Source organism: Elephas maximus, chromosome 6 (genome assembly GCF_024166365.1).
Source record: "Elephas maximus indicus isolate mEleMax1 chromosome 6, mEleMax1 primary haplotype, whole genome shotgun sequence".
NCBI classification, from domain to species: domain Eukaryota; kingdom Metazoa; phylum Chordata; class Mammalia; order Proboscidea; family Elephantidae; genus Elephas; species Elephas maximus.
The window spans coordinates 111,837,623-111,864,765 of record NC_064824.1 but is presented as its reverse complement, the minus strand read 5'-3'; the positions used below and the strand labels follow the sequence as shown (position 1 = coordinate 111,864,765).

At 38.0% G+C, this 27,143-nt stretch overlaps 1 protein-coding gene across 5 annotated transcripts in view; it reads right to left on the bottom strand.

The window, feature by feature from the left end:
• SPAG16 (sperm associated antigen 16) overlaps positions 1 to 21,110 on the bottom strand; it is a 1,001,052-nt gene extending 979,942 nt beyond the window's left edge. For all 5 annotated transcript variants that reach the window (XM_049888941.1, XM_049888942.1, XM_049888944.1 and 2 more), the window contains exons 1-4: positions 20,912 to 21,110; positions 7,025 to 7,071; positions 5,709 to 5,804; positions 1,092 to 1,210 (exon numbers count right to left, since the gene is read on the bottom strand). In XM_049888941.1, coding sequence (XP_049744898.1) covers positions 1,092 to 1,210; positions 5,709 to 5,804; positions 7,025 to 7,071; positions 20,912 to 21,038 — 389 coding nt within the window. In that variant the 5' untranslated portion in view covers positions 21,039 to 21,110. The remainder of the gene's footprint in view (positions 1 to 1,091; positions 1,211 to 5,708; positions 5,805 to 7,024; positions 7,072 to 20,911) is intronic.
• Between the last annotated feature and the right edge of the window lie 6,033 nt (positions 21,111 to 27,143).

Here is a 27,143-nt window from a genome sequence, read left to right as displayed (position 1 = left end):
ATCGACTCGATGGCAACTGGGTTTTTTTTTGTTTTTTGGTGTAACTATAATGGAAATTCTGGTTGCGTAGTGGTTAGGTGCTACAGCTGCTAACCAAAAGGATGGCAGTTCAAATGCACCAGACGCTTCTTGGAAACTCTATGGGGCAGTTCTACTCCATCCTATAGGGTCGCTATTAGTCAGGATTGACTCTATAGCAATGGGTTTTGGTATATGTATAATACGGTGCCCTGGTGGTGCAGTGGTTAAGAGCTTGGCTGCTAAACAAAAGGTGGGCAGTTCAAATCCATCAGCAACTCTTTGCAAATCCTATGGGGCAGCTCTACTCTGTCCTAAAAGTTTGCTATGCATTGGAATCGGCTTGGCAGCAACAAGTTTGGTTTTGGTTTTATCTGTAATATGCAATGGCTATTAAAAATCAAACCTACATTTTCATAGCCAATCAATTAGTAATATTTTTAAAGAATGTTAGGAATCTGAGAACATGCCTTGTGATATTATCACTGTAGCAAAGGAATAAAGACAGTATGCCTACTGATTTTCATAACCAGTAAGTTATTAAATTTTCCAATTATAACAAGAAAATCTTACATTTATATCAAATTTGAAAATGCAATTCCACTTCTAAATGAAAAAAAATTTACAGAAAAAGCACCAACCAGTTGTGTGAATAAAGACAAGTCATTACACTACAAGAAACAATAAACAAGAAGGTAAAGTAGTATTGCTAGTAGGGTATCTAAATGCAGGAAATAATATACTTAATAATTATGCAAAAAAATAATGAAAGTATTTCACCAAACATCTTTGTGTTATATAACAATCAATTTGTTTGATTTTTGAATATCACCTAAACTTGAATATTTGGGAAAGCTATTTAATAAAAATTTATTTGCAAGTATATCCTATGTGTGCATGTATGTGTGTTTGTGATCTGAAGGGCAGGAATGAGAAAGTGTGCAATCATCTTGCGTACAATGAGTCACTTTAAAGTCTTTTAAGATGGTTTTTTTTTTTTTTTTTTGTACAGATACACGTTAAATAATGTTACCATTTCTACAAAACTACCATTTATCTACATAATTATTTACCATTCAGATTGAAAGCAATCAAGAGTTCGAGTCATTCCCATTTTAATCAGGAAATTGCAAAGGAAGTCTTCTATTACTTCAGGTGCTGCATACTTCGGAGGAAGAACAGTTTTCTGCTCCTAAAATTTAAATGTGCTATTATTTCTTTTGAGAACATGAAAGCTTGACTCATTCATTCATTCACTCACTCATTCTTTTTTTAACAATGTTTGTTGAATGCTATTTGCTGGAGTCTAGTTTAATTACAGGGGATAAAGCCATGAAGAAAACTGACAGGTCTCTGTCCTCACAAAACTTATAGTCAAGTGGATGGAGACAGAAAATGAATAATGATATATATTATGACTGAAAATACTAAATATATGGGGAAAAATAAAGCAAAGGATAGGAGACAGGGAGAACAAAGGGTAGGGCTGATAAGCTATATACATAGTGTGGTAACGAAAGATCTCTTGATAAAGTGGCATATGAGCACAAACCTAAATGAACAGGCAGACTGAGTCATGTTCCAATTATATGCATCAGCAAGCACAAATGCCCTGAGGTAAGACTGTGATTGGATTGTCTGAAGGACAATAAGCCCTTTCGATACCACATAACAAATTAAAAAGAAAAAAAAAAAAAGTATGAACATTTTAATTTTTCTTAATTATTATCATTTTATGAAGAATTACAACAATTTCTGTACACAGATTTCTAGAAAACTATGGAAGAATAATGTATAATGGATGGTGCTTGCACTACACAAATTCATAACGGAAGTATAAAGTCTATCAGTTATATCAGGGATCAGCTGTTTTTGTAAATGAAGTTTATTGGAATGTGCCCATGCCCATTCATTTACATGTTGTCTATGGCTGCTTCTGCATTACATGGCAGAGTTGAGTAATTTCAATTAAAGAAATAACCTGGCCCCAAACCCTGCCTATAGATTTTCCAATCCAATATATTTGACTTAATGTGAATTAAGAGGACAAAGTACCAATCTCAAATAAAATAAGGTTTATGTTTTAGGACCAGTGGATTTTTATGTTTATGTGTCAAGTACTATGTTAGGCGTATTACTTTACCAAGTACCAATACAAATGACTGGGACACAAAAAACCCTTTTATAATTAATGATGTAAAGCAAGGGGGAAGATGATGAGTATTAGAATAAAAATTTCAATTGTACCTCATTCAAAATACTATATTTTAAACCTAGTCCTATAAATTATTGTATTGAGGTATTCAACAAACAACTAAGGTATTCAACAAACAACTAAGTCTATACCTTGATTATGAGAAAGGATTTCCTACCTTTTTTTTTTAAGAATGCAATGGGTCTCCCTTTGTGTCTACCTAGAAGGAACTATATCCATCAAACTCATTAAAGAATGCAGCTTTCTAAGAGTTAGAGCACTCCATTTATAACAGAATATAATCAATTCTGACTAAGAATCCTCCTTTAGGGCTTTTCTCAGGACTGAGCAACTGGATAATTTGGAAAGGAATAACTGGATTTCTAGATTGCGGTAGTCTACAAGACACTGAAAGATTAGCATAAGACAGAATATGAAGTGTAGTTCATTACATATTATTTTGCATTGGGGAACACAAATCCACAACAACAAAACAGTATCACAATTTCCTTCACATTTCGCAGTACAAAGTTTTCATCTTTGAAAAAAAAAAAAAGGTCCTTACTTAATGATATGAAAATATAAAGCACTTTTTTAAAAAATATTTTTGCTCTCATCGTCTTAGTTATCTAGCACTGCTACAACAGAAATACCACAAGTGGATGGCACTAACAAAGACAAATTTATTCTCTCACAGTCTAGGAGGCTAGAAGTCCTAACTCAGAGTGCCAGCTCCAGTGGAACGCTTTCTCTGTTAGTTCTGGTGGAAGGTCCTTGTCATCAATCTTCCCCTGGTCTAAGAGCATCTCAGCGCAGGGATTCACATTCAAAGGCTGTGCTCTTCTCCTGGCACTACTTTCTTGGGGGTATGAGGGTCCCCGTTGCTCTGCTAGCTTCTTTTATATTTCAAAAGACAATGACTCAAGGTACAACTTAATCTTGTATATTGAGTCCTGCCTCATTAGCATAACTGCCTCTAATCCTGCCTCATTAACATCATAGAGGTAGAATTTACAGCCCATAGGAAAATCACATCAGAGGACAAAATGGTGGACAGTCACACAAAACTAGTACTCATGGCCTGGCAGAGTTGACACACATTTTGGGGGGGACACAATTCAATCCATAACAATCATTAAACTATTGACCATTTTTAAATGAGTTTTCAATTTTACAAGAACGGCATCAATTTTATACACATTTAATTGGTGATCTTATAATAAATAACCATGTCCCACTATATTCCCTAACAAAATTAGTACAGATTAGAACCAAGATGGCAGAGGCAGAAGGTAAACCCTTTCACCTCACACAGAAAAAGCAAAAAACAAGCAAAAGATGTTAGTACTAGCATCCTTGCGACTGTGGTAAACAGTAGGGGGATCATGGCAGCAGAGCGAAGGTTTACAGAATGATAGGAAGACTCTGAGACTTTTTTTTTTTGATACTAACTTGAGCACCACCTTGGTTCCCTACTCAGCAGCCAGCTAAAAGTGGCAGCAGCCTTTCCAGTTTGGGATCTTGGTCCCTGGTTCCAGACTGAAAAGAGAGTGCTTAATTAACAGAGTATATCGTTTGCCTATTCGAATCTAAAGGACCAATGCAAAGTGCTTGTCTCAGTTTCTCCGTCTTGGCTGATGCTCAGAAAGGAGCGGCAGTATAGCCTGAGGCACTGTAAAGTGAACTAAGAAGCTGGGCCTTGAACTGGTTCAAGCTGCTTCATCCACGGGTGACGTAGTGAAACTGGAACAGACCCTAATTTTTACAATTTGGACAATCCAGAACGTAACCAGAATGGTAAAAATTATAGGTCAAAGCCCTGTAATGGGAGAGTTGGAATAGGCATAGTGAGCCCTTTCAGGAACGTGATGCATGAGATCGGATTATTGCCAGGACCGCAAAGAGCGACACACATTGGAAGAAGCACATCGGCCACCATCTTTGGGCAGGGCAGCACTGTTTCCAACGCTACACAAAATACTACTGGCAAGAGATTTGGTTGTTACACTACAGGTATGCTGCCCTTGTTTTCTAAGAAGTAGATTAAGTTTCTAACAGGGCTTAGACACGTAATTTGCCCTGTTCCAGTTACTATTCAGGTTCATCTAACTTCTAAAATTTCAGGTCTGGACCGGTATTACTTCCTCAGCCATGACTGAACCGGGAAGAACAAGTATGATGCCCTACTAAGAAGCCTGTGACTACCTGGGGCAAAGAAGGGCACTGAGAAGCTAGGGTCAAAACCCTGGGGAGAAAATTTCCTTGGGAAACTGGGGCATTTAAAGATACCCATTTAAAGTGTGTATAATTCGGAAAGCCGCATGCATGCCCAGGGCAAAACATATGCCTAGAAAGACCTGATGTAATATTAAGCTGTCTCCCAGGGTGATCTCCCAGTTCAGTGAAAGCCTGGTTAAAGATTTCCCCAACACAGAGCCATTCCACAAAGACTAAAAGAAATTGTTGTTTTTTATTTTTTACCCCGGTGGCTTTTCTTCCATCTGTTTATAAAAGATTACAAAATCTGTATTAAATACCAAATTCTGTACATAAGTTCGGATGGTCGGTTTTATATGTTAAGCTGGCTAGAACCAAAAACCAAACCCATTGCTGTTGAGTTGATTCCGACTCATAGCAACCCTACAGGACAAAGTAGAACTGCCCCATAAGGTTTCCAAGGAGTGGCTGGTGGATTCCAACCGCCAATCTTTTGTTAGCCACGGATCTCTTAGCCACTGTGCCACTGGGGCTTCAAATTGGCTAGGACAGTTATTTAATCAGACACTAATTTAGGTGTTTCTGTGAATATATCTTATAAATGTGGTTAACATCCACAATCAGTTGACTTTAAGTAAAGCAGGTTACCCTCCATAATGTGAGTTGGCCTCATTCAATCAGTTGGAAGGCCTTTTGTTCTTAAGAACAAAAACAGGTTTCCCAGACAGGAAGAAATTCTGCCTCAAGACTGCAGTGTGAATTCCTGCCAAGTTTTCAAACTGCCATACAAATATCAGACTCACATCTGTAACTCCAGCCTGATTTTGCAGCTTGCCAGGCTGCCCTAGAAATCTACAGATTCAAACCTGCTAGCCCCCACAATCACGAGCCTATTCCTTAAAATAAGTCATACGCACACACGCACGCACTGTCCTACTGGTTATGTTTCTTTGGAGATTTCTGACGATACATGAGTGCCAAAACTCCTTAGAGTAATGTGAATCAGATTAAACAGATAGAGTTATGTGGGTAAGTGTCACTTGTTGCAAAGTTATGCAAAAGTGGCCATAATATGGAGAATGACAGTCCAAACAAGAGCAGATCTGACCATTTACCTAAAGTGAAAGGTTGATGATAAATATGAATACCATACACAGAAGACAACAGGGTTGCATGAAGTAAGTAAGGTAATGTACTTAATGTCTGAATGACTTTCTAAACTTCACATGAAGAGTGTCTCGGTTAAATTATAGACTACAATTATGTTCAAAATTCTCACCAAAATAGAAGTATCTGTAGCCTGTTCTTGAACAATCTGAATTGCTTTTGCCAGATCTTCTTCACCTTCTGGAATGCTAAAATTATCATCTGGTATCTAAATCACAAAGAAAGAGAAGGATAGGAAGAGTGACCAGGAATATAAAAATACCTTATTTCACTTCAGAAATCATTTTCCTCACAAGCAAAGCAAATGACCAAAGACACACATTTTATGTAAGATACAAAGTCACTCAAAGAGCTATGAAAAATGAATAACTAATAATCAGGCAGCTTTCTGATTTCCCTGTAAATGCCACTCAGTGCCATTTCTAATAAACTGAAGATTAACTTACAGGCAACTGCTTTTATCTATAACAGCATATGTGGACTAGCAACTCTACTGGAAAAAGAAAAAAGTTAGCCCATCTAAATGCAACCATTCACTCTCCATCCCAGGTTTTCTCCACCATTACTTGTTCATAATTACTAGCAACTGCAAATTTCTGGTTTATTGAAACAAAACAAAAAACACTCACTGCCTGAGAGTTAAGTTCTTGGAAGAATGCAATCAACTGTAATTATGATATTAATAATAGTTAATACATATTGCATGCTTCCTATGAGCCAATCACTGTTTTAAGCCCTTTACATTATTAACTCATACAGTAATTTCATGGGGAAAATATGAATATTATCTCCATTTACTGGAAGAAAAAATAAAATAAAATAACCTATCTCCTATGTTTGTCCTGTCTCTTCTTCACCCACCCCACAAATTGCCAGGCTTTCTTCTCCACAGTTTCACTCACAAGTTCTGTCATTTACAAGTGACTTTATCTTTGACGGTTCAGAAGTAATAATATGTCTCATGGGAACAATAAATTAAAGGAGAGCTTTGAGACAGGAACCGCATTAGAGACAAATGCAGTAAGCTGGAAGGCAGCACAGGACTAGAGCTCCAGCTGAGTAGTGGGAGTCCGGGAAACCCTGCACAGAGCAGACTAAAAACCCAAACCCTTTGCCATGGAGTCAATTCTGACTGCCAGATGGACAGAGATGACAGTTTGTAGCACTGATTCACAAGGCAGACCAGTAGGAGCTGACTCAGAAGGCTAATTAACAGGAAAACCAAAAGAGTCAGATTAATTAATTTAAATGCTTAAATCAATTTATCATATCTCACCATTAATAAGCTGATATTAGCTAAATTCATTTGAAAAACTAGCATCTCTAAGGAGAAAAGACAAATTCGTTTGTTTCAGAAAATAAAATGAATATTTCACAAGAATGTCTACAATTAACTTGCAGAATAAATATCTAAAGTGAACAAATTACCTCTTCATATTCATAATCATCTTCAGATGCTTCAGTTATGGTGACCTCTGACCATCTCGTCAAGTTATAATCTCAAAAAATTATATTTAAAATTGATTCAACCTTAAAATGTAGTATTGAATCCAACAGATTTCATTAAGAAGTTGGTAAATTCATGTAATCTTTTTTTTTTTAACTTTTCTTCCTATACAGCCTATAAAGCCTATAACGAGATGTTTTAAAATAGAATACTCTTAATTATTATTTACTTAATTATTAATTACTTATTAATTACTGTTCCATACAACCCAAATACATGAAAAACTACATTACAATCTTCTATCTGCCTATTTACTATTTAATGATTTCTAACTTAATTCTAAGGAGTACTTTATTTTACTTACAAAAATATGCATAGTACCATAATATAAATTAGAAAAAAGATAAGTAATATGTGCAGGAAAAATATAACAGTAATTTTTTTTTAATTTATCTCAAATGCCACTGAATTTTTCAGAGTGCCTGAGTCAACGATTCACAATGCAGGATTACTTCTTTATTAGTTTAAAATACTGCGAAGGAATTTTAAAATTAAATTTCTTTTATAGGAAAGGAAAACTAATTTTTCAGCAAATGTAAGCCATACAGCAGTCATAATTTGACATTTCATCAATACTCAAAAACATTAAAATATCAATGGAAATGTTTCCAACAAAAAAATAATCCTAACAGCAATGTTCATTCTTAAAGCATTGCCATTATACATGCAAAAAATGCAAGTTATTCTAATTACAAATGAAAACTTCAAGATAACATTTTACATTAAAAAAAATCAGCAACACATACCAGTGACACTATATTGTTTGTTAGCTGGTAGGTTGACATTATTTTTCAGTTGTACTGACTTGTTTAAAAAAGTATGAAACCGAACATTTCAATGCACAGTTATGTTTATGAAAAACCAAAGATGAGATTAGCCTGCTATGCATTTTGCTGCTAGTTATAAGAAATTATCTCTGGGTCTGTCTTCCAAGAGTTAGCTGAAACTGTCTATAACAATTTCTGTTTTCTGTAATAATAAGATAAATACATTTAATAGGAGCCAGAGACTGTTCTAAGTGTTTTAAATGTATTAACTCATTCATCCTCATTCTGCCTAGGAGACTGGAACTATTATCATGCCCCATTTTACAGATCAGGAATCAGATACAAGGTCACACAGCTAAGACCTACCAAAACTCGAAATCAGCCTCAGACGGTCTGGCTTCACTATACTAGACTACCTATTCTGTATGGAATTCCTTTGCTATATAAATACTTGCAGTGTTTGCCAATACTCTTCCACAGAGTTCTAAACCTCTAATAGAGCTGATGCATTCTTGTTACTCAGCCCCATCATAAGCAATCACACTCTTCACTGTCTGCCATGTATCTATCACTTGCAGAAGACACTAAGCCTAGTTCTGTTAGGACCAATCTTCAAGTACCTGCCAAAGGGCCAATATCCTCTTCCCAAACATGACTGACTTTCCCAATATAGTGAAAAGTAATTTATGCTCAACAAATAACTGGTAAAAAGTAGACTAAACAACAACCACAAAAAATGTTGCACACCTGTAGTTATCCCATAACCATTAATTCATCCCTACTGAGTAGAGCAAAGAGTGAAATATCTCCGTGTGAATTATCTGTTGTACAGAAGAGTTTCCAATAGCACTTGCCTCACTTTAATCCCTCACCAGAAGCCTCCCTAAAGGCCACTAGGCCTCCACTAAAAATATGTCCAAGGTACTTTAGCTTTCACTTACAGCCTTCTTAAAGTACCTTCAGCATCTGTCCAATGCCCAGTTCCAAAGCTACTCCCATACTTTAAAGTACTTCTTATGGTAGCACCCCACATCCAAGTGTCAAAATCTGTATTTGTTATTTATCGCTACATAACAAACTCCCCAAAATTTAGAGCTTAAACAACAATAAGCATTTATTATCTCACAGTTGCTGTGGGTCAGGAATTCAGTAATGGCTTAGCTGGATGAGTCTGACTTGGGGTTTCTCATGAAATCACAGTCAAGATGGCAGCCAGGGTTATAGTCATCTGAAGGCTTAGCTGAGACAGAAGGATCCACTTTAAAGATGGCTCATTCACATGGGTTTGGTTGTTGGCTAGAAGCCCCATGTAGGACTCTCTACAAACTGCTCGAACATCCTCAAGACATAGTAGCAATCTTCTTCCAGAGCAGTCAAACCAAGGGAACAAGGTGTAAGCCACAATATTTTTTTATGACCAAGCCTCAGAATTTACACACCATCATTTCCACAATATCTTTTTGGTGACATAGGTCAGCCCTACCTGATACATGAGAAGGAGACACAAGAGCATGAATACCAAGAAGCAGGGTATATTGAGATCATTTGAAGCCTCAAAACCATACTACCTTATTGGGTTCCGTAAGTATTAAAAGAGTAAATACATGTAATGCATTTGGAATAGTGCCTGACGTAAGAGTAAATGCTAGACAAGTGTTTGTTGTTATTTTACTCACTCTAGAAAGAGTCGTCCCTGGAGAAGGACATCCAGCGTGGTAGAGGGTAAGCAAAAAAGAGGAAGACCCTCAACAAAATGTACTAACAGTGTCTCCAACGATGGGCTCAAGCATAGCAATGATTGTGACGATGGCACAGGACCAGGCAGCATTTCATTCTTTTGTACATAGAGTCGCTACAAGTTGGAGCTGACTCAATGGCTACATAACAACTAACAGAAAGAGATGACTACCTGTGTGGAAGTCCCAGAAGTCTCCCATGCCTCAGCTTCCCCATATCTTAAGACGAATGGATGAATAAAATTATTCTCAGTCTTTCTCTAATTCTAGATTTGTATTTTTCTCTGCAGCATTTTTACTGAAGATTTTTGGAGGATCAACTAGAGGAAACCAGTCTCTTTTCAATGGAAAAGTACCCCGCTTCTGAGACACAGTTACTAGAAGTAGCTATTGTAATCAGACACTACCTTTAAGTGTCCAGAAAAGCAATGCCATTCTTCACTATTGCTCATACACCACAGTAAATTTCAATAAGAAGGAAATATTCTGAGATCATCTGAACAGACTTTAAAATTGTAAATAAGCCAACTGCTGACAAGATTATTGTAAGTAAGAAATATCAAAACATGGATTATTAAACATGGTAATATGTAGAGGAAAAAAGTGATTTGCCAATGAATTGGAAATATCAAACAAAAACTGTATACTCCTACACAGAAAATATGCCAGGAAACAGCTTCTAATCACTAATAATATATTCTACTTCCCCACAACCAAAAACAAAAAAAAATTATATAAGGAAAAAATAACTACCATTCTATGAAGCTTAAAAAAAAGTCTTTTCAAATGAACCACAACCATATTTATTCTCACAATAGCCCTGTGAGACTAAATGGCAGAGACACGGTCATCTATGTTGAAAATTAGGAGCCTGAATCACAGCTTAGAAGATTTGCCTAAGATCATACAGCTGTAACAGAGACAAGTTTCTCGAATATAAACCACTTAAATTTTCTATTACACCATAATGTTTCTACAGTGATGAATTTGCGATTTTTTACCAATATACTAGGTAACGACCTCTCACGTATTTGTCATCCAAACTCTTTAAGTGTTATGTTAAAAACCAAAAACCCAAACCAGTTGTCCTGTCAATTCCCACTCATAGCTACCCTATAGGACAGGGTAGAACTGCCCCATAGGGTTTCCAAGGAGTGGCTGGTGGACTCAAACTGCAACCTTTTGGTTAGCAGTTGAGCTCTTAACTACTGTGCCACCAGGGCTCATACGTGTTAGGTTACCAACAGCTAAATCAAATCACTTAAATAGCTCAATTTAAAGACTCTTGAGAAGGGAGATGTAGAAAAGAGCTAAAGGGCTATGGACCCAAAGATTAAATTGATCAAGGGCAAGAGATTAGTGAGACAAAAAAGTCAAGAAGTGGACAAAACACCTAAAACAGAAATAAGTATTCTCCATGATTAATATTTTTACATACCCACTATATTTTAAGTACCCAGAAGCACCTCAGTTTAAATACGATGTCGCAGCGTTACTGAAGAAATAAGTGTACTTTGGAAGGTATGTGTGTATGCATCTGTCTATCTGGCTCACTAGCTAGCAACCCATACACAAATGCACCAACTATTCCCAAGATAATTCTGTGGCAATTTATAATTATGCATATAGCACAAAATATAAAAATAAATGCATATGGAAATTGGAGGAACGAGAGAAATAGTAGAAATAAGATAAAGGTAAAGAAGCAGTATATGCCAGAAGATCTCTTGTACTTCCTTAAAAACAGTCCAAGGTTTGGCTATAAGCTTCCTGGTAGTCAGAGCAAAGAAAGGAATGTAATCAGAAAACAATTCGCAGTGTCCGTGTCCATCTGATGAAACCTGATGAGTTCCTCTGCAAATGCTCAGCATTTCTGGTTCCAAGCCTTGAGACGAATTACACTCTTGGGTTTTTATAAAGAGAACACTGTGTTGGTACATATATTGATTCCTTGGCCCTCGGGGCAGCCTGAAAGACAGGGTGAAACAGAATCTTCTGGCTCTGTGTATTGAAAAAGGTTGCGAAGTACTGCTTTATATGGCAATATTGCCAGAGTAGAAAGGGTAATTCAGCAAGAATTGCCTGAAAGAGAAAACTCTTCACTCTGATTCTACTTTTACTGAGCAACTTTGCCATCTGTAATTTAATCTCTTAGGTAATTCTACCCACCAGGAAATGTTCAAAAAACTACAGATGGTGACAGTTGCCATGCAAAGTTATTTTTCCATTGCAGAATAATAAACTGACATTCTGGTTTAAAATCAGTTTGTTTGTTTTTTTAATGCTAAGCTGGCTATGACTCCTTAAAACCCTTCCTTTCGTCTATCTGCCTATTATTCCTTCAAAGAGAATTTCAAAACTCCGCTTCCAAAATTCATCTTTTTTCCCCCTGGTCTTTCCTCTGTCACCATGTCTTCTCCTCAGATCGGGTTCTTGCATTTCTGCCTGGTTGACCTTGATGTGACATTTAAGAAGCAAGCTCTCGTTTTCTAGTCTGCTTTTGCCCAGAGCACTGTCTGTGGCTCCCCTTTCCTCTCTAGACCACAGCCACAACCCACAGCACCACCCAGTTCTAGGCCAAGCTCTACATCCCAGAGTCACACCCAGGTTCCCATTCCTACAGCAGCCCACACCTCCACTCGCTCCAGAAGGAATTAATAACACCTAATAGTTTTTTTTAAGAATTTGTCGCTATAGGGTCGCTATGAGTTGGAATCGACTCGACAGCACTGGGTTTGGTTTTTGGTGGTTTTGGTATGAATCTGCATAGTATGAATCAGTTCCCTGGTGCTAGGTTACCATGAGTGAACTAACTGGGTAGTTTTTACACTAGGAGAATCTGCACCAGATCATGACCTATCAGGAAAATAGGTCAATATGATCCCTACACTAAAATCACCAACCGTTGCCGTTGAGTCAATTCTGACTCAGAGTGACCCTATAGGACAGAGTAGAACTGCCCCATAGGGTTTCTAAGGAGCGCCTGGTGGATTCAAACTGCTGACCTTTTGGTTAGTGGCCAAGCTCATAACCAATGTACCACCAGGGCTGCCTGAAACTACCAGGAAGCCCTATATCCATCATAGTACTACTACAGAAAACAAAGCTGCAAGAAGTCTCAAGGAAGCATTTCAGTTAACCTAATGGAGCATTGCTTAAGATGATGGTATGAGGGGATCACAAACAACAGTCTACAAATTGACCACAACCAGAAACCAATGAGCAGTTTTCAGATCTGAGCAACATATGAAGTTCCTCACATACTGGACTCTTCCACTGCTATATTTGTAGGTAGTGATCACTGCCAGCTGCAGCATCTTTTTAAAGAACTGGAGTGAAACATACAGCTAATTACATTTTACATGATTTCCCAAAGCTCCTATAGAGACAGAAATCGCTTTATAATCTTTGCCATCAGTTCAGAGCCAGTGTACACAGAAGCAATCTCCAATCCATCCTGGATCCTCCAAGATCAACATTTTACTTCCTAAACTAAAGTGCTGTAAATAGCAAATACCACAGACACGTTCCAGTTCTTAGGAATGTCAGTTTAAATAAAGTAAGTTAACTGAACAATATAAACCAAAGATAGCAAATAGCTGGCACACTAGCTGCTACTATTCCCATTGTTATTTACTCCCATAGTCTTTCCCACTGAATCTTCATGAGGTTTCAGAATTCTTATTAGTATCACATACCAGAAAGCCACTACCAATCTAAAGGATTGCCAAGCATGGAAATGTACTGGCCACCCCTCCTATAGACAGCCACTGCACATCTTCTTCCTCAGAAGCTGAAAAATAATTTTCTTTTAACATAAGACGAATAGTTCTCATGGTGGGTGGTGATGAAAATTTTTCCATTTTCTATGCCAATACATCCAGACACATAAGTTCTACATATTATACTTCTATCTGAACATATGAAGGCTAGAGGTCAAGATACCTGTCTTGCTACTCCAAGTGTGGTCCCTAGACCAGCATCATCAGCATAACCTTATTAGCAATGTAGAACCTCAGCACCCACCTAAAGATACTGAATTATAATCTTCATTTAGACAAAGTCCCTGAATGATTCATATGCATATTAAATGTGCTAGGGGACACAGAACAAAACACAGTTTTTAATCTCCAAATAGCCTATGCTTTCACGCATGTAAAATTCAGCACTCTGGGTTTAACTAGGTCTCTTGACTTAAATTCTAAAGTCAGATTGCTTACCTTCTTTATTTGAATTTAAGGGTAAGTTCAATACGCATCAATGGGCAAATATGGTTTTCCAGAGTACATAATGATTATTAAGAATTTCACAAATATCTTCTCATTTAGTACTACAAATATTCTGGAGAAGCACAATTTTGAAACAGGAAAAAGAAAGGTTAAGACTTTTGCCCAAGAGCATGGCTAGTGTAAAACAAAAGATCTATATGCCCAGTTTTCTAACTCTTTTCACTACACTAGTATGTATCTTTCAACTTGAGAAATGCCAAGCATGTTCTTCCCTTTTGGTTTTCTAACTCCAGGTCTTTGTACATATCATTATAAGCCTCAAGTCGCAATAGTGAAGAATTCTATGGGGAAATACTGAACAATGCAGGAAGCATCAAAAGAAGATGTAAGGAACACACAGAGTCACTGAACTAAAAAGAACTGTTTGACATTCTGCCATTTCAGGAGGTAGCATATGATCAAGAACTAATGGTACTGAAGGAAGAACTCCAAGCTGCACTGAAGACAATGGTGAAAAGCAAGGCTCTAGAAACTGACAAGATATCAAATGAGATGTTTCAACAAACAGATGCAGTGCTGGAAGTGCTCACTCATCTATGCCAACAAAGTTGAAAGACAGCTACCTAGCTAACCAACTGGAAGAGATTAATATTTATGCCTATTCCAAAGAAAGGTGATCCAACCAAACGTGGAAATTATCAAACAATATCATTAATATCACATGCAAGTATAATTTTGCTGAAGATCATGTAACCACCCAAACCAGAATAGGAATGGGTCAGGTCCAGGTCCAGGTCCCACTGGGCACAACCTATCTAAACAGAGAAGTGGACATCGCTGTTAAGGTAAAGCAAAAGCATTTATTTAGTAGGCTAAGTAAACGAGTGTGTCGGGACTCTAGCCATCAAGGCAGGTCCCTGAAGCTGGGCAGGGGTCAGCTTTTATGTGATCATTACAGTAAGCAGAATCAGAAAGTTATACATATTCATGATTCCTTGTTGATTATTCATTATAGGGCATGGCTAGGAATTGGCAGGAAGCAATAGACAGACCCTTCACTTCTGAAATGGGCTCGGCTATCGCAGATGACATAAGTCTGGTGACTTTTTGTTCCTTGACATGAGTCTTTTTGTTCCTTGGCATGAGTTTTCCAATCTATCTGTGCATGTCTGGTGGTTTGGCACCAGTTTTCCTGGGACTTGTTTATAACCCTTATCTGCAGAATTTCCCTGAAGTTAAAACAATGTAAGGACTAAGGAAGTGGTTAATCCTAGTCAAACAGTTCTGATCTGAAGCTCCAATATAGCCTGCCCCTATTGTGAGGGCCGGAATGTGGTTTAGCAAACATCTCAATCATTCAGAAGTGATTGCAACAGTTTATTGACAGGCTAGAAATTCAAGACAGATTCAGAAGAAGGCTTGGAACTAGGGATATCATTGCTGATGTCAGATGGATCCTGGCCGAAAGCAGAGAATACCAGAAAGATATCTACCTGTTTTATTGATTATGCAAGGCATTCAACTGTGTTGATCATAACAAATTATGGATAACATTGTGGAAATGGGAATTCCGGAACACTTAATTTTGCTCACAAGGAATCTCTACATGGATCAAGAGGCAGTCATTTGAACAGAAAAAGGGGATACCGCATGGTTTATAGTCAGGAAGGGTGTGCTTAAGGGTTGTATCCCTTCACCACTCAACCTGTAATATGCTAAGCAAATAATCCAAGAAGATGAACTACGTGAAGAAGAACGGGGCATCAGGATTGGAGGAAGACGCATTAACAGCCTGCAATATGCAGGTGACACTAACTTGCTTGCTGAAAGTGAAGAGGACTTGAAGCACTTACTAATGAGATCAAAGCCTTCAGTATGGATTACACCTCAACATAAAGAAAACAAAAATCCTCACAACTGGACCAATATGCAACATCATGATAAATGGAGAAAAGACTGAAGTTGTAAAGGATTTCATTTTACTTGGATCCACAATCAACACTCATGGAAGCAGTGATACCCAATGCACCCAGGAGCTGCTCAGCCATTATTAAACAAAACCTGAAGTGACAGCACTGGGTATGGCTCAAGTGGGATTTGTTCAGACCAAGGGGAACCTGCCCCCTCTTCTCCATTGTCCTCAAAGTGCTGGGTGTGGCTCAAACCAGTCAAACCCAGTTTACCAGCCTACAAGCCAAAGAAAAAAATACAATTTGTCTTATCACACCTGCACGCCACGATAACCTATGTAGTCCATAATGTTTGTATGTACTTCCTTGTAAGAGATGGCATAAAAGGTTCTGCCTCCCTTTGTTCTGGAAGCTTGATTTGAGGTATACACCTCCTTGCTCCTTGCCTGTGCACTTGTAATAAGTGCTTTTCCTCCACCTTCACTTGATGAGAAGCTGCACTGAGCAGAGCCTGCTTTGGGTAACAGCAGCAGTCAAGAAATCAAATGGAGCAATACATTGGGCAAATCTGTTGCAAAAGACCTCCTTAAAGGTTAGAAAGCAAAGATATCACTTTAAAGACTAAGATGTGCCTGACCCAAACCATATATGCACGCAAAAAGCGGGGCAATAAATAAGGAAGGCCAAGGAAGAATTGACACCTTTGAATTATGGTGTTGGTGAAGAATACTGAATATACCATGAACTGCCAAAAGAACAAACAAATCTGTCTTGGACGAAGTACAGCCAGAATGCTCCTCAGAAGCGAGGATGGTGAGATTTTGTCTCACATACTTTAGACATGTTATCAGAAGGGACCAGTCCCTGGAGAAGAACATCATTCTTGGTAAAGCAGAGATCAACGAAAAAGAGGAAGACCCTCAATGAGATGGACTGACACAGTGGCTGCAACAATGGGCTCAAACATGACTGTGAGCATGGTGCAGGACCTGACAGTGTTTTGTTCTGTTGTACATAGCGTCGCTATGAGTTGGAACTGACTTGAGGGCACCTAACGACAACAAGCATGTATCTGCAGTTACCCAGCTACAACAATGTTTATTTTTACACACACACACACACACAAAAAATAAATGTTCATAACAATACGTAACAAAAAATCAATTAACGTAACAAAAAATTTTAATTAAAATTATCGATGAACATCACTGTTGCAGTGGGAGATTGGTCACACACATCACTTAAGAAGACAGTCACGTATCTTAGATGGGGCAAGTGTTAAGCGTGATCATCATATTTTGGGATCAGAAATCCCTGATGTTACCGTTTAAGAAGAAGTTGACTTTCAGACTTCACTCAGAGTTGATTAGCCTCAAAGGGCTAGCTTAAACCCACTCAATTCTCAGAAATTGCTGCTGGGAACAGGAGTGACCTTTTCCGTAACCAGCAAACTTATGTTTGTGATCTAAGAAAAAATATTCCTAGTATTAAAATACCTAGAAAGGTGAAATATTAATCATAACCTAGTTAGAGAAGTAGGGAATCAGCTTAGAGAAACAGTTAACTATAAAGATCAATTGTAATCTATTATCTCAATACAACCTATTCTAGTTCTCTGACACCAACTAAATTGAAAGAATTCAATTCCAATCCAAATCTATTCAATTCAGTTCCTGTTCAATTGTACATGCAGTTCTTCCTCTGACCATAACCACCAGAGTTAGGTCAGATCTCAAGTTAAAGGGCACAGTCCTCCAGACTCCCAAGTCTACGCAAGACCTGAAACACCAATCAAAAGCCCATGAGATTCCAGGCCCCCTCACTTCTGACCTGTGGGCTTCCACTACTCCCTGGAGTTCAATAATTCCCTGGAAAGACTCACAGAACTCACAGGACACTGTACTTAAGATTAAAGTCTCATTATAGCAAAAAGGACAAAATTAAGAGAGGCATAGGGCAAGGTCTGGAAGGTTTCCCAGAGCTAAGCTTCCGTGTCTCTTACCACCAACTAGGAAGCCCATGGAGTTTCCATGTCCATAGCCTTTACTGTTATTTCATTATGTAGACATGACTGATTGGATCAGTCACCCCCCCAAACCAGGTTGGGCTGTCATCAGGAGCCATGTCTTTCTGGCCTGGCCAACTCCCAACCAAAACACATCTTACTGGCATAAACCATCAGGTGTTGTTTGGAAGCCTCATAAAAGACACTTCAGTTACTGGGGAAATTACAAGGTTTTAGAAGTTATCTCTCAGGAACCAAAGACAAAAGACAAAATTCTTTAGGTGAACTTAATTGTAAACCCCACAGTAAACAGAAACAATATTTTGGGGCCTTCTCTAACAACAGATTCATGTATTCCATTACTCTTCCTTGAATGAGGTCTTTCTTCACTGCAGTAATAACAAAATCAATTAAGCATTAGCTTCCTTAATAAAATTCATTCTAGTCTGCATCCCAGATGGAATTGGCCACTCCAAATATTGGTAGCTGAATACTAATAGGCAGCCCCTGGTCATCACCACAATTGAAAACCTCACCCAAGTTGTACTGATTCATGATAGAGGACTCATTCACAAGAGACAATCAACCTTCCTTCCAAGTTCTGGAGACATTTTCTTGTCCCTTTACAGATCACATAATTAAAATCTTGCCTTATGATTTTGTAATGCTACAAATATCTTTCTAATGAAGAGTCTCCAGATAATTCATGTACTCCACGACTAGTTTTTGTAAAGCTCTGGTGATAGCTAAGGTAAGAACTATGTCATATATGTTTGCATTTCACCTTGTAAAAATTTAAAACATGAAAGCAATGATATTGTGACGTTCCTCAAAAGAGAAACAGGTGGGACTGGTATAGCTGGAAGGTGACAGGGAAAGTAGTGTTGTAGGCATAAGAATTCTTCTTACTGAATACATTCTCTAAAATGCTGTAAAGAATATAGAGACTTTATTAGTAAAAGCACTTTCCCAATGGTACACCCTGGTTGTTTCTGGTTTTGGCCATATTAGTCTATAAATGCTTTTTATATTTAAATGCTTAAGGGCAAAGAAGATGGTAATTTTCTGAAGGATTCATGTCAACCTCTTTCAAAGCCTTGCTCGATATTGACAGCTCCTTGTTATTTGTACTAGGAGCATCTGCTCAGTCATAAATAAGTCCAGGACCAAATGCAGCGGATTACAAGTATATTAAGTATATGTGCAAAGTACAGGATATCAGATTTCTGATTTATTTGTGCATATTATACATTTATTTATCTACTGCAATATGAAATTACCTAAGTGCTAGACTTTAAACCCAAGAAAGACTCACTTCGGCAACTATCGTTAATTGCCTTAAGAAACAATGTCAAATAACATTACACAGTAAACTCTTAATTATGCATGTGAACACAGCCCAGGGATATAGGGATAATTAGCATTCACAAATAATTCTCAAACTTCATTTTAACTAAGAGTTAAAGCCTCTCCCATGAATAAACCTCTTACTTGAACACTGAATATAGCAAAACTGACTGTCTAAATGTTTAATTTTGTTATCCCTGACTACCTTTTGATTGAAACACAGTCAACCAAAGAGACAAAAAAGCAAAGGGGTTAGATTATTCACACATTGGATAATAAAATCCCTAAAAGTCTAGAACTGTTTATATTCATAAACGTGATTATTTGGAGAAGGTTTGCAAATTGCCAAATGTTGGCAGTCGCGACTCTGATTTCTCTGCAAGTTAAGTGAACCTGATTTTAACTGCGGAAAGTTGTGTTACGTTGGAGTCCCATCACTTATTTTACGAAGATGTCTACAAAAAGTTACCTCATTGAGTTTGTCTCATGTTAACAATTAAACTACATGTTTACAGAAACCATTTAAATTCAAACAATTATGACGCAATGCCAAGTTAGCATGCACTAACAAAGACATTGGATAACTGTATTTTTGATGTCATACATGCAAAGTCATCTGAATTGTCTTTGAAATAAATAAAAAGGACTATTACTGTAAAAGACAGTTTGTTACAGCTATGAAAATAGTATAAAACCTCATTTAAGACACTAAAGCACCCACATATTTAATTCTAGTTGACTCTGAACTATTCAGGCTTATAAAAATAAATAAAAATCATTTTTGCATCCAATAAAATACTACATATTTTCTTTGATCTTTACAACTAAACTCTTCAAAGCTCCACGTGGCTTGGATGTGTACTGAGCCTGAATCAAGACAGGTTAATCAGTTTGCCAAAGCTCATAAAAAGAATCAACGCTGGATCTCTGAAGTATCGAATTAAAGCTGCAAGGGATTATAGTCGGACAAAAGATAAAAGGAAGATTTTGGAGTTTCCTTGATATCATTAAGAATAAAAGAAATAACTCTCCCTATCTGTCTGAGGAAAGGAGCTATCTCTTATGAACCCTCCCCAACACCCCAGTCTGATTAATCTATATGAATAGAAGAGGGGAGCTCTCAGCCTTACACAATAGTGAACCTAGTTATCCACATATGGATTACTCAATTTTTCTGGTGCTTCCACAGATAATCGCTCATCACTACCTGGTTTCTTCCTCACAACTCTGAGTCTTGTCAGCTCACCAGGCCATTATTTGGGTGCTCCAGAAAAAAAAAAGAAAACATAATTAACTATTGTCATTATTGTTAAATAGCCAAAATTAAGTTTTTTTTTTTTTTTTTTTTTTTTTAGGAGATGATGTTGCCAAAAGAAATCATTAAAGCACGGAACAACTGGACAACCTTCAGAATCAAGGCTTCGGTATTTTGAGCTCATCAAAGCCCAATGTCAGAAGTCTTTCACTAGTCTCCTAACGTTTCATGAGGCGCTATTCTTAGGGCCTGAGGGACTGTTTAGGAAACCCACAAAGCAAAAGGAAGGTTGGATCAATTTTCTGTGTCGGTTTAACATAAAATGCAATCTAAAGTTTATTGAGTGGTTACTAGGTACGAGGCCCTGGGAAGGTGTTCTCCCTGCCCTTCTCAAGAAACATGGTAGCTTACACTCTTAACTGCTGAGAAACTCAGCTGGTAGTTATCGGGGCTCAGCGGCCTCGCTCCCCAAAGAGCGCCCCCACTGGCAAGTCTGCGCCCTTGCCCACAGTACCGGTCACCGCGGCCCCAGCAGGCTGCGCGTACGCGGGAAGGATACGCTCCAGGTAGTAAGCGCCTTCGGTGGCCACCGCGTCCGCGGTATCTGCAGCTGCTGTTAAACCCATGCCTGACGCTTCTTCTAGGACCCGCAGGGCCGAGATGGGCATCCCTTGCTGCGCGGCCATCGCCTGAACTCCCGGTCCCCGCCCCCGACGGGCCACAGCCTTCCCCCAGGGTAACCGTGAAGACGCTTCCCAAAGGCGCCACGCAGCTCTCGCGAGAACCCGGTCCCTCCTCACTATCCCCTCCCCTTTGGCCAGCTGCGGGCAAGGAAGGGCTGCCCGGGCTTTCTGAGCTAGCTAGCGCCCTCTGTGCTTCCCCGGTTACCAAGGCAACGTTGTTGCCTAGTTACCCCAAAGAGCTCGGGACGCAGCTTCTGAAATAGACAAGTCTGAGATGCGAGAAAGAGTGGGCTTGGATTAACAGCTTCTTAACGCCGCGGCTTGGTTCTCTTTTCGTTTTGACCCAATCGCTTCTTTCTCACTTCTCATTTTCTTTGTTAAACTGCCTTTCTCTTAGTTCTTACATCTCCATCGCCAATCCCCGGTGTTGGTAGAGTCTCAGTTGTCCCTAAGGAAAACTCCTAAAAATGAGTTAGATCCTCAGCGCCTAGAAAGAAAATAAAAAGTCCTAGACATCATAATTCTGAAATTGACCCAAGGAAGCCACCAAATGTCTCCCTAGATGCTCACCAATAAGGAACTAGGGGTAGTCACCTTAGTTAATTCCATTTTTGTTCTCCTTTAATGCATTTAGCTGAACATCCGTTTTGGCTTTTGTTTTATACGCCGGGACTTGGGATAGTGTTTGTAACATTGATTCTTGCCGGGGTAAAGCCACTTTCATGAGAACTATGAGGAACGAACGGGCCTAACATAATGTATGATAGGTATTTGCCCAATCATGTGTAGTCCTTTTGATATTTTATATTGTACTGGAAGCATCTGAGAGACCCATTTCTTTGCAGACTGTTTTTCTCTTCTATATTTCTTGAAAAAAAACATGCCAAACCATGACTCATAATAAAAGCTTCCATTTATAACCAAAAAATAGCAGTGACTTCTTCTCCCCACCCCCAATGTGGTAAAATATATATATCAAAACATTTGCCAATTCAACAATTTTTACATGTATAATTTAGTCACATTGATTACATTCATCATTTGCGGTCATTAAGTGGTGACTTCTTAATGAGGGTGATTTAAGAGCCTGGGCATTGGCCAGACAGTCTGAATTCAAAACCTGGCTCAAGCACTTACAAGCTATGAAACCTCGGGCAAACTACTAAATGCCTCTAGACTTCAGTTTCCTCATTTGTAAAATGAGTACAATAATATCACCTAAAACAACATAAAGCATTGAGAACTTACCAGACACATGGTAGGCACTAAGAAATGTTAGTTATTATATCTATTGAATTTAATCGTTTGTTTTGTTTTTGCTTTTTACAATAATCGAGGGTCACAATTAGATATAAGAGTTGGAGAATTGGCTCCAGGTACAGCCAGGTTGCTCCTTAGTAAAGAGGATGGTGAGAATTCAGCTTGCTTACTTTGCACATGTTATCAGAAGGGACCAGTCTGTGGAGAAGGACATCATGCTTGGTAAAGTAAACGGTCAGCAAAAAAGAGGAAGACCCTCAAGAGATGAACTGACACAGTGGCTGCAAAGATGGGCTCAAACATATCAAAGATTGTGAGGATGGTGCAGGACCATTCAATATTTCATTTTGTCATACATAGGATGGCTCTGAGTCTGTAATGGATCAATTACTTTTGTGGGTAGCCTTTCTAGCCATGGTCTTATGATTCCCGCCCAGGGTAATTGTGGCCTACCATGGGGATTGACCAGTTTTGCCTCAAAAGAGAGCCAATTCCAAAGCAGAGAGGAGCCCGCCACCAACAACAGAGAGCCCCCAGCAGCCAGAGACAGGGCGGTGTGCTTCCTGGCCCACGAAGAGAGATAGCTGAGTGCCTTTGGGCATAGACTTAGGCCCAGGGAGATATGTGCCTGCGAGCACAGCTGGAGAGAGGCTGTCCTGATCAAAGAACTGTATTCTGAGTGTTCCTAAGCCTGAATTGTAACTAACAACCCCATAATTGTGACTATGATCTTTTGAGTTCTGTGTAGCCATTGCAGTGAATTATCGAACCTAGCAGAGAAGTAGATAGTGCTGTGTGAGGGATGGTTGGTGTCAGAATTAGTAAAGATGGCAGAGGAAGGAGGCTGGTCTGGCTTCCACCTCATGGGAGTCAGCCTTGCACTGTTGATCTTGGTTCTCCTTATGCCTTGTGAGTTTGGAGGAGGTCAGACACTGCCCCCAAGCCATTTTTACAGTCAGAGCCAACTCAAGGGCACCTAACAATGGCGATGAATTTGATAACAAGGAGTAAGAAAGTCTGCTCCTTGTTCCAGAAGGAGGCACTACCTCATTCTCTAAGTTTGCTTCCTGTAAACACAGCCTTGAGAAGTGGCCTGGTTAAGGAGCCAAAGGGGCCTTGCTTTCTTGGCACAGTCAGCAAGACATGTAGAAGCATGTCCATGGAGGAGAGTCTCTCAGAACAATTAATGTTTCTTTTCTTTCCTTTTCTTTTCTCTTTCTTCTTTTCTTTTCTTTCCTCTTTTTTCTTTTCTTTTCTCTTCTTTTACATGGCTCTCCATTTTTTAGATATAGTATGTCATGTTTGAATCCTGGCTCTTCTCTATTACCTTAGGTAATTAGCTCAAGCTCTCTAAGCCTTAGTTTCTTCTACTCTAAAATAGAGATTTTAATACTTACTTCACTAAAATGTAAAGAGTAAATGAAGTATGTGAAAGCACCATTCACCATATCTGGCATATCAAATGTTTTTTAATATTTGTCAATAAAATTTACTTACAATATTGATTGACTATACCAAGCTCAAACTGCATTTTATACTTGTAAGGAACCTAAACATATAGGAACATTTATAAGCTAAAAAAAAAAAATATTTTTAGAAAGAGTCAGAACTCAAAAAAAGGAGAAAACTTTAAAGAGACATAATAAAATAAATAAATTATAGGCCAAGTCCACTTCTTAAGGTAGAGGAGTAAATGAAACATTTTGGAAAAGATTTCATGTCAAAACAGCTAAAAAAAAAAAAAAAATTCTTTAACTCAAAGAAGTATCACTAAGCGACACTCCAAAAAATTCTGGAAGTATATAAGATTTCTAAACAACCTAAGTTTCAATTCAGGGTTATCAATTTGATTATGCCCATTACTTGGAATTTAAATTTAAAATTCACCTAAGATATTTTATGGCTCAGCTACAATTTGAACATACTCCACAGTACTTTTAAAATTTTAAATTAGAGGGCCCTTTAACATTTTTTTTAACATTTTATCTTGTGTACTTTTGATTTCTAAAATGGAGAAGCAATATTTTAAACACCAATGAAATAAAAGCAAAAAATAATAACATATGCATGGAATCAACAATTGCTTTCAGGTTAAAAAAAAAAAAAAAACAGTATCCGACCTTTTGTGGTAATTGTTAACATCTTCAAACTAGTGTGTCTTTGCAGGGAATTAATTTTAAAAATAATTTTACATTTGAATTCTTGTTAATTTTTATTTTAATTAAAAAGGGGCATGAAAGCCTTCTTGAGAGAAAATAAGAACTCAAATCACAGTAATAGTTTGAGTTTTAATGCCTTTCCATCCTATAGTCCTTCCCTTTAAAAATGTTTTATAAACTTTCCTGAAAAGGAAAAAAAACTGCTTTAACATTTAATGAATGACAGCAAGCTAATTAGTTTCCCTTTGAATATGTTACTGAAAGGGGTAAATAAAGAAAAAAAGTGGAGACGGTAAAAATAAGGCGACAACCAAAAAGAACAACAGATTTTATCTCCTCTCAGCCCAAAAGCTCTATTTTTGTAAAAGTGAAATTATTTTTAAAAGCAAAGCCAGAAAGGAATCTAACAATGGATTTACTCTCAGCATTTGTTACTTCAAGACAGAAAATATTCATATGCAAGGGTACAGTACAGTACCATTCAATTTTCAGAAGTTACGGCCATTCATTTGCTACCAATAGAGCCCAAGCCATTTACTAATGCATTCTTTTGTAAAAGTAGCTATCTTATTTTCTTTCAAAACTTCACAGTAAGTGGTAGCCAGCTTTAGAACTTCTGAATTCATAGAGGTAGTAGTAATTTCCTGTGGTGGAAAATTACAATTTTTCAATGACCCAGCTTATATTTTCCCTTCTTCACTAACAGTCATTTGAAAATTCATGCCTCCCATGTGGCTCAAGTAAGGTCAATCCTCTGACTCTAGTGAGAACACATGACCCAGTAAGCAAGCACATCCCATTTCTTTTGGCTGTAGTGATCAGTTCTGTAGTTGGCATGTGACTAAAAGGTAACAGTGGGACTCTGAGAATTTGTTGAGCATTCTGGAAAACAGATTCTCACTCTGTTCATTGAAATTTAAGTTCTAGGGTTGATACAACCATCTTGCAACTGTGAAGGAAATCTCTGTCCAAGAATTGAGCCAACATGAAGGACCTGGTTGAAAGAAAGAGTAAAGCTCAGTCCAGATGAAATCGCTTGAACCTGTAGTATAAATACATACATTTCCTTGCTGTGTCAGCTGAGAGGACCTAGAAGCAATGACACCCTCATAGCAATGAGTACATTTTGCAGGCAGACTCTGGTTTCAATACCATTCTTTAATAAAAGGAACCAGGACTACAAGAAGAATGAACAAATCGGTCTTAGAACACAACCAGAATGCTCTTTAGTTTCTATTGTTGGTATGTTTGAACCCATTGTTGATGCTGTAGTGTCAATCCATCTCATTGAGGGTTTCCTTCATTTTTGCTGACCCTCTAAGTTACAAAAAAAGATGCCCTTTTCTAGGGATTGGTCTTTCCTGATGATGTGCCCAAAGTAAGCAAGTGGAGGCTTTGCCCTCTTTGGTTGGTTCTAAGGAGCCTTCCGGTTGTATTCTAAGATTGATTAATTAATTCTTCTGGCAGTCCGCCTTATATTCAATATTCTTCACTAATACCACAATTCAAATGCATAAGAACCTTCTTCAGTGTCCAGCATTCACATGTACATGAGGCGATTGAAAAGACCATGGCTTGGGTTAGCACATCTTAGTCATGAAATATTTTTACAGACTAAACTAAGACCAATATGCCTCTTGGAGCTTACCAAATCTGCTCAATTTCAGCTACTGACATAACAATAAAATTGAGCACAGTTTTCTCCAAAACATTCCCTATGTATCCCCCTAGATTTCTATTACCCCAGGGATTCTCTTTTAACTTACTGGGGAAATTAAAATAAGCAGGAACCCCGAGGGCAGTAATTCTCGAAGTTTGTTCCAGACATCAGGAAAGTTAATTTTACTAAAATTATTCCTACATTTCTACTTTTACCTATTTTTAAATAGAAGACAAATTTCCCCAATAGAGCTAAAATCTTAGTTAGGAAATAGTCTAACAATGTCATCCAATCTCTCAAATAAGCATCTCCAAACTCAAGGAATTTGGCAGTGAATTATCAAATATAACAAGTTTAACCTGGATGTCAACACACTTAAACCACATCTAAGGGGTTAAATTACATATCACTTGGCGACATTAAATTAGAAATGTGAATTATAATTTTGCAGTTCTTTGACTCATAATCTTGAACTTCTGAGTCCATAGAAAGAATCCATTTGCCATGGTGATAGTCAAATTCTGAAAAAAGTTATTATTTCCATTTCATTTCAACATTTAAATAAATGTGTGCGCATAAACCATATTTGGAATAAAAACGACAAAATATTCTTAAATAAGGAAAAAGGTATAACACCATTGCAAAAATGGAAATTAGTGGTTGATTTTGTAGAAATTAGTATGTTGTTCTATTTATTTTAAAATATATTTGTTCTTAAAGTAATTCAAGAGTATACCCATAGAGCTACTGTACCAGTGCTTATAAGGTATTACCTTGGAGTCCTAGGTGGTACAGCTTAAAAGGCAGTTGTTGTTACTGTTGTTGTTAGGTGCAGCAGAGTCAGTTCTGACTCATAGCGACCCTATGTACAACAGAACGAAACACTGCCTGGTCCTGCACCATCTCTACAATGGCTGTTTTGCTTGAACTCGTTGTTGTAGCCACTGTGTCAATTCACCTCGTGGAGGGTCTTCCTCTTTTCTGCTGACCCCCTACTTTGCCACGCATGATGTCCTTCTCCAGGGACTG